Source organism: Aspergillus versicolor (assembly GCF_001890125.1).
Source record: "Aspergillus versicolor CBS 583.65 unplaced genomic scaffold ASPVEscaffold_1, whole genome shotgun sequence".
NCBI classification, from domain to species: Eukaryota; Fungi; Ascomycota; class Eurotiomycetes; order Eurotiales; family Aspergillaceae; genus Aspergillus; species Aspergillus versicolor.
The window spans coordinates 1,038,697-1,046,948 of NW_024467524.1; the positions used below are offsets into that span (position 1 = coordinate 1,038,697).

Here is an 8,252-nt window from a genome sequence, read left to right on the forward strand (position 1 = left end):
GGTCTGACATCGCTAGCTAAACTTTGTTCCCCAACTGGCGGGTATCTTTATATTAACAATATATTAAACTTGTGGACCAGACCCCGGTCACCCCAGCCCGCGTCTTGTTTCATGCTAATAAAGCTGCCAGCCGTGGGCTTTAGCGCTGAGAACATGTGAGGCTCGGGTTCTTGGAATTCTTGTTTTGGACTTTGTTGATCCTGGGCTTCTGGGTCCAACACGAGTGTCATCTTGTCATGTCCCCACACCGAGTCATGTTCTACAGGGATTTGCGAGAGCTTCTCATTTCCCTTACTCCGTCCGCATTCTACTTTGGTGGAAAAATTTTTCGTTCAATTGTCAATTGCCATTGTCCTCTATTGTTATTGTTATTATTATTACTATTCGGATTTTTTTTTGTCTCGAATGGAAACTAAATGGCTAGTAGTATCAGAGCTCAGCCCCGATCTCTACCTTCCTACTGCTCGTAAGTGACATTAACGTGTCGACTAACCATAATGTCCGTCCGCTGGGTACCGGCGCCAATGCCAGCGCCGCCAGCGCCGGGACCCCTGCCATCGAATATTAACTTCTGGCTATCATCGCTCAGCTGGCTATCCCTGCGCCCCCTCCTGCCCTGGTGATTCCCCTTGACCTCTGTCACGGTTGAAGACATGTAGCCGTCATGGCTCTTCGACGGGCCGTGCTGCGAGAGCTCGTAGTTGGAAGCAAGACGCGAAGGTCGGCTTCGACTGGAATATCCTGTTCGGCGGAGCGTGCTGTTGAAGAATTTCCGGAAGAGGGGACGGAGAGTAGCGATGTTGCCGACGAACATGCCGATGGCGTTTTCGGCAAAGCCCCAGATGACGACATTGGCGACGGCGTAGAGGAAGTCGGTTTGGTTGGTGAGGTTGATTGTGTACTTGAGGCGGATGCAGGCTGAAAGTGAGGCACTGGAGTGGGGGTCAGCAGGATGTACTAAGTTTGGGATTGTGTTTCAGGTTGTGAGGGGGTTCGGGGGGTTGGTGGAGGTGGAGGTGGAGAGAGGCACGTACAGAATACCGAGACTCATGAGACCGATTACAGCTGCTTTGCTGTTGCGGTCGAGTTGGACATTCCAAAGGAGGGGGATTGGCCTGGCTGAAGTTAGTTCTGGCTGTCTCTTTAGTGTCAAATTGCGGATTGTGGTACGGACATCAAAGCGGTAATCCAGTCAGTCATAATGTTCACGGCGGTAGTGGCGTAGTAGACATCCGTCAAGACGTGGGCAGGTTTACAGCTTCCTTCTCCCTTTTCAATAATAGAAGTGTCCCACATGGCCTCGGTGGGAATGCAATTGGTGAGGATGAAAATCAACGCGATGACATTCATCACTGTGAAGACCGCGATTGTTGCATACTGAATGTAGATATACACCTTCCGGCCCTCGGCCACTCGAATCAACATCCAACTGATGCTGAGCTTGATTGGGATGATGGCGGCGCAATATCCCACTTCGAAGATAAGGAAGAACTTCTGGCCGTTTGCCTGATACTTTTCGTTTCCGGGTTGACTTAACCGTGAGACGTGGATGCCGATACCGTTGAACGAACCCCCAATACATCCTACTGCCAGCGCAATGAAGGGTACCTTTTTTTCGGTTATTCCGTTAGCCGCAATATTCCCCCCAAGAATTCATTGCCTGGGTAGCAAACACATACCACCGCCGCCGTCATAATCCAATCCTCCGTAGCCCAGGATCTCCTGCTCACTCGGCAATATATACGCAGGAAAAAGCTAATAAAAGCGAGAGCCGTCAACATAATGACGCTGCCAGACACACTGGGCGCATGGTCACCGGTGATAGCCATAGTTCGAGTCGACGCCGAAATCGATCAATGGCTGTCTGGTTGTCTGAGTATATGATGGATCAGAAATCGAACACCGGGGGAGAAAGTGAAGACTGGGAACAGTCCCAGTTAAAACCTAAAAAGCACGAACGTCTCGTTAGGTCGGTTTGACCAAGGCATGAGCATACCATAATCTCCTTTCTGGACGGGATAAATGGGCCGCGTCTGGTCGCCCACCGGCCCACTTGGAACTATACCTGGTGGACCTCATTCGCCGACACAGATCGCTTGCAGAATCGCCCAGGCGGCGGAAGAAGACAGCCAGATAGGGCTCCTCCGGCGGAGTGTCTGAAACAAGAACTGATCCGCGCGCCACTCGCTAATAATGTGGCAATGGCTTGGTACAAGCTGCTGCTCACTCGAGATTCCCTGGATCGATGGATGGAGCTGAACTGAGGCTACCCTGCATTCAGAAAATGAACGACATTGCGATCCCAGTGATCAACATGCGGTCTGTCACGACATATCTTGCCCATACTCCTCGCGGCCATATTCACGATCTGGTGGTCCGCAGCAATTTTGTAGGGCGGGAGACGAATCTTGGGTCGATGCTCGTGCCATCCATGGTTCCTTTCGTCCCCTCGTGGTGTGTCCCAGAACTTGGAGCCAGGGCAAATACCAAACGGCTGGGCTGGACCACAGGTGACAGTCAGGGACAATAGGACCCAGCGATGGCCGAAGTCCGGATCGGGTACGAATCCAAGAAGATCCCTGACTCTTTGGTATCGTGTCAAGGCGAAGTGTTTCGAACCAGTTAACAGGCCTCGGTTAAAACCATGGCAGATTGTAACTCCGGCAGGGCTGCCGGCATTCTACGGAGTAGAGGCCCCGAGGTTCTGGGGTGACCGGGGTGGCTTTCGGCTTGAAACAACGGAAACGGCGTACTAAAAACTCTGCGTTCCTGCTGTTTGGTAATCCAGTACTTCTGTATATTCTTGGGTGGTGGATGAGTGAGTAGTGGAGAGGCTGCTCGAATTAACAATATTCCCCGCTGCCACAGTGTCAGGAGTTTGACGTCTGCAATTCCGTTGGAAGTTGGAGCTTGGATGGAACACTTTGCTCGCTTTGCTGCCTGGCAGAGTCAGGGTGGTCCAGGGCCACGCATGTTCTCCGACTGGAAATGACTCGGGTCGTCGACTGTGGGTGCGAGGCCCGCCCAAACTTCTGTCAAGTTTCAAGGCTGGAGGAGATCTCATGCTGGCCTCTGCTGTAGGTAGACTTATTTCTCTGGGCGGAAATTGCTTTTCCGAAAAGAAATCGAAAACCTGTGGACCTTACCTGAGCCGCCGTTACTCAAATGATAGTCAATACAAGACAAGCTCGTTGGCCCTGTCCAAAGTCCTGACTCATGCGTTCTTCCTCATCTTCGCGCTTTCTCCACCGTGGGCCCAGTGGGTCTTCAGGGCTACCACTGCTAGTGCATTCGATTCTCCAGCCCTTCCAGCCGTGCTCTCAAACTGGTCGCTACACAATGAGTTTGTCACCGTCTTTATTGAGTGTCTTTCTTTTGAACATACAGGCCATACTGCAAGAATCATAATTAACTGATGCCTTAGTACTCCAGTGGGCTAATCCCCATGTTCTAGAAGGAACCCCCTATGTATCTGCCGCTAGGACACGCTGCCAAGGGAATCTCCATGCATTTATCCCAACTTTCTCGCATTCGGTACCGGAAATCGACGCTACAGCTGGTCGAAAAAATAGTCCATGATGGGCCCATACCTGCACTGTACAAGATCAGCGCTCTCTTAAAAGAAATAGGGGCTGGAGGTGCTTGGTGACTGGGTGTCTATAATAGGGGCACGCCGGCAATGCAGGCTCCAAGGCTGTGTGTTGATGCAACTTTAAATATCTGGGCAGATGTTAAAATTCATAGTCGGTTCGGTAGTTTACTATTCACTCCCCTGCCGTGATTGCGATTGCCGGCCGCTCCGAAGTGAAGCCATGGATGCCCTAAATCATGATCACGACGATTCCAGTATCGCGGCGCAGATCTATGAGATCTACAAGATCTGTCCCGATGCGAGATCTTGGAACATCGAATAATGCCTGCTGATGAGGCTCCAAATCGAAAAAAAAGCAAAAACTGAATGGATGGCCCAACCTTGAGCTCGCTTTTCAACGGTGTTACCACTGGCGACTGAACCTGATATGGGATATCTTTGTGAAGTACCAGTGCAGGTTCATCCCGTAAGGTATGTCCGTCCATAGACCATTGACGATCCCAGTGAAGGGGCAGTTGTTCACTTCTATCAATGTCAAACAAAGTCGGCCTTCACTGTTTGTACAGTAAACGAAGTATTCAAAATAGGGTCTCACAAGGAAAGCTCGCTTCTTACTAGCGTAGCAATGGAAATGTATAGCTATGTCTAAAGTCATTCCATCAATATTGCTGGAGAAAACACTCTGAAAATCTTTCTTTAACTTTCTCCTCAATACCTAACTCGCACCTCCTGGAGCAAACTGCCCAGCCCGTCAGTGTTACTACATTATTCGAGTCTTCGACAACATCGATTTCATGACCTTAACAACAAACTACGATTCGTGATATTTGAGTTACATGACACCATCCATTGAAAATACTTTGAAAAAAGCTTCAGCTACTTGCAGCCTGTTGATAGGCCTAAGCTTGCGATGGCCTCAAACCAGAATGTGAATCTACACGTTCACAGATCATTCATTCTATGACTCAACGGACACTGATTATAATTCTTATCAATAGATGTGGAAAGGTATCCTATTCAAGTTGCTGGACGAAAATACGGGTTTCCCAGAACAATTTTTCACTCCAACACCTTACAGAATCGATACCGAGAACAAAATTGTGGGCAACATGGAAGGCATATCATTGCTTGAGATGCTTGAAACAATCAAGTCCGACTTCCGCCAGCTCAAAAATATTGCGGATACAATCAGAACTAGCACCCTTGACGAATGGGCTGGCATCAACTCCGACCGTCCAGACCGGAACGGCCTCGTGCATGGCGGCGATATTTTAGGGGATATCAGCATAATATCACGCATGGACACAGCAGGCACCAAGGAAACCCAAATATGGAAAGAGGTGTTCAGAAAGAACTACGGCGTGTCCTTTTCAACGTGTACAAACTCCAATCGCATTCGACAGGCAGACGATCGGTTAATTGAGATTTTCAACATCTATGCCAATACAAATGTCTTACATCGTTGGGAAAGACCAGAGGTAACGGACACGGTGAAAAAAATCCAATCATGCTGTTGGAAAATCCTTGAAGCCTGGTCTACGAAAGGCAGTGATATCTTCGAAGATCCTTCCATCTTGGACAACTACAAGACCGCAGCCACATTACACCACTCATGACAAATGGCTGGGGACTACCAAAGGGCTGGCCGGGCAGTGAGGGGCGGGTGATTGAAAGGCTTCCAGATTGACTCCTCCATTGATTATTTATAGAATAGAATGCTTGTCAGTGATGCTTGACAACGGATGGTTGTTGTTGATAAAGATTTCTAATACACAGGTGAAAACTCATAGCCCTCTTCGTGTCTTCTTGTCTTCTATAATAAGGATTTCCCGGATTATCTGAGAGATAGTATCGATCGATGGTCAGCGGCCTGTGTTCAGTATAGGAAGTTGGCGGTGGTTAGTATCCAGATTTCAAGACTAATAGGTATCCAGGAAAGAAATACTCACACGTATTTAGCCCCTTTCTACCTAAATACTCCTTTATTGGCTCTTTTTCTTTTCTTTTCTTTTCTTTTCTTTTCCCACAGATTTCCGATAGTTTTTAACAGTAGGTTACCTCTTAATCGTACCTAATCAGCGCTTCGAAGGGAGGTTCGTGGTGATTTTCGTATATTTTATAATCGGGAAGGATTAGAGGGTTCAGATAGAGTTCTTAGTATAAAAAGACCTTCATAGAATAGCTTTAAACTGGCAGTTTTTTGTAGAACGAGATCTCAACGAATGGCTCTGGTAGAGGGATAGGAATAGGCAAAGCAGGACCTGCTCGTCCCTGCATGGGTCACCGAATGAGGAGAAAGGATTAAAAGACTCCTAGAAGGACTTCGTTTTCAAATATTGATAGAATAAGATGCTTGCTAATGATGCTTGCTTGACAACGGATGTTTGTTGTTGACGAAGAATTCTAAGTAGGTAAAAGCTCATGGCCCCTTCGCGCCCTCCACAACAGTAGCTAGGTTGTTAGCTTAGTTAGATTTTACAGCAATTCTAAAATAGTTGAATAAGTAGTATCACTAGCCTTCACTCTTTTTCACCATAACCAAGAGCTAGCAACTAGGGACCTGTGATGACATTCTGCTATCCTCTTTGAATATAGCAAAAAAGCACATGTACCTTCCAAGGATCTCCTCTACTTGGGTACAATCAAAATCCATCGGACCCTTACAATAGCGTCGCAGTGCTCTAAAAAAAAACATTGCGCTAAAAGAAGCCATTCGAGAATACTTGCAGATAAGAGTCGGAGCCTGGGATTGCATATCCAAGCCTAGCTTCCGTTTTCACAAAGGCTTCTCTCGACGAAGATGATTTGTTACGGAATATAGGTGCCTCATCGTCTGGTTAGGCCTTTGGCCTGGGTTCCTGGTATATTGGAGGTAGGCTTAATGTCGATTTCTCGTGAGTTGGCGAATGGAAGGTGTATAGATACGCATGCTTCAAGCCATCGACTGACGCGTGGGCGAACCACAGCAGGTATCACTGCCTCTCATGTTCCGAATGGCCCAGCATCGTAGGGGTCTAAGTAGACCGACGTACAATTATTTGACGTCGATTTAGAGAAATTCGCTCTCCTGTATCTCGTATGGGGACATTAAAAACAATTGCGCTGGGAAAGGACATGGGCCCAGGGAGTATTAGAAGCCGTACGAACAGAATGTGAACAAAGTTTACAAAGACGCAGACTTCGGGTTTCCGGCTTCTAGTATGGATTAACTGGAGAATAGCAGGAAGACATGAAATGCTGGGCAACGTAAAGAAAAACCGGTGATGCCTAGAACCTAGTGTGCATTATATATATTTCGAGTTCGGTTTCTGAAGCAAAACATGGTGTATCTGGAGACAGAAAAAAAAAAAAAAAATGAAAATAAAGGATTACTTGACTGACAGAAGCATAAACATATACATGCCTGAATAGTTAGTCAAATTATGAATGAAATGTTCGCAAATTATTGAATCTGCAGGCTGGCATTAGATTTGTGCATTATTGCCACGTGGGAATACCACAGCAGTGTTCACGTCAGGTAAGCGAGGCCTGCTGCAATAACTCCATCTTTAATATATTTTAATCATCCAGGCATCGGTGCCGAGGTCTGCCGACAGCAGCGACCCAATTCAGCTCTGAAAACGAACGCCACAATTAGTTGTTGTTGGATCCCTTATGTAACAGCAATATAACTTCGATTGTGAACTGGAGCAAGAGCACAGAGATAAAAGGGATCTCATGGTATTCCTCTGGTCTTGACAGATAATAGCCTGTTTGTTGACAACTTGAATCACAAGATATTCCTGTAGAGATCCGAGCAGACATGGTTTGGTTAGCGGACACAGCCAAGTCGTTCGTTTCGGGTAGCGAATTTTCGATCCAGTGGGGCCAGGGCTTTAGTAGACTCCGATCACTTCAGCGAACAGGGCCGGCCAGAGCAAGGAGGCGCTCTTGTTTGAGACTGGAGTCTAAGTTGCGGTGTTAAAACGTTTGGACGTCAGTTTGAGGTCCGAATAGACACTACGTGCCTGCATATATAGTAGACTACGCCGTACATGATACATGTCGGTGATATCCATCGGATCGCCAGGGCCGGTTGATTAGCCGCCGTGCTCGTGCAGATCGAGATTAACCGGCGCGATGCATGACCGGTGTTGCCGACTGGAATGTGGGATGGTGTCGCGCATGAAAGACAGTGGGCTTGTGCTTGTGTACAGGGGAAGAAGAGCACGTGTTGGGCGTGTCGTGCGCGATCAGGTGGCCTGTGATGCTCGAGCTGATACACTGGAGGTCTCCAAGTCTCGGCCGGCCTGGCAACCTCCCTTTCCAAGACACCAAACCTCAGACTGATCACCGAAACAATGTGTTGTTTCTAGAACTCCTCGTCTCACTGCGCATTGTATTTGCCCCCGCTTTCAGCACTGCCAAAAGAATTGCTGGGTCGTGGCCTGCGCTTGCCGAGGCCAAGGTGCCCAAAGAGCTGGGATCGAGTCAGGATAAAGTTCAACTAATAGGTGACATTGTTCCTTCGCACTACGGCAGAATTCCATTCCAGAAAGAGGACGGCTGCTTCACGACTGCCTGACTGACACTTTGGACTCCACACCCAGGTGGCTTTGCTGCTCAAGTTCCACATTGGGCGTGGTCAGGCCGTCGACCGAGCTCATAACCCTCCCAATTA

The 8,252-nt window shown here is 48.0% G+C and overlaps 2 protein-coding genes across 2 annotated transcripts; one reads left to right on the plus strand and one right to left on the minus strand.

Moving 5' to 3' along the window:
- Positions 1–457: 457 nt before the first annotated feature.
- On the minus strand, positions 458–1,829 carry ASPVEDRAFT_77940 (uncharacterized protein; the record flags this gene model as incomplete). The annotated part of the gene is made up of 4 exons (XM_040816463.1): positions 458–932; positions 1,035–1,115; positions 1,175–1,608; positions 1,680–1,829. The coding sequence occupies 4 exons, from the start codon at positions 1,827–1,829 to the stop codon at positions 458–460; spliced, it is 1,140 nt and encodes a 379-aa protein (XP_040661924.1).
- A 2,441-nt stretch (positions 1,830–4,270) lies between these two features.
- Positions 4,271–5,277, plus strand: ASPVEDRAFT_871843 (uncharacterized protein). Its single transcript, XM_040817999.1, has one exon. It carries the CDS (start codon positions 4,591–4,593, stop codon positions 5,206–5,208), a length of 618 nt encoding a protein of 205 aa, XP_040661925.1. The 5' UTR covers positions 4,271–4,590; the 3' UTR covers positions 5,209–5,277.
- Positions 5,278–8,252: the final 2,975 nt, after the last annotated feature.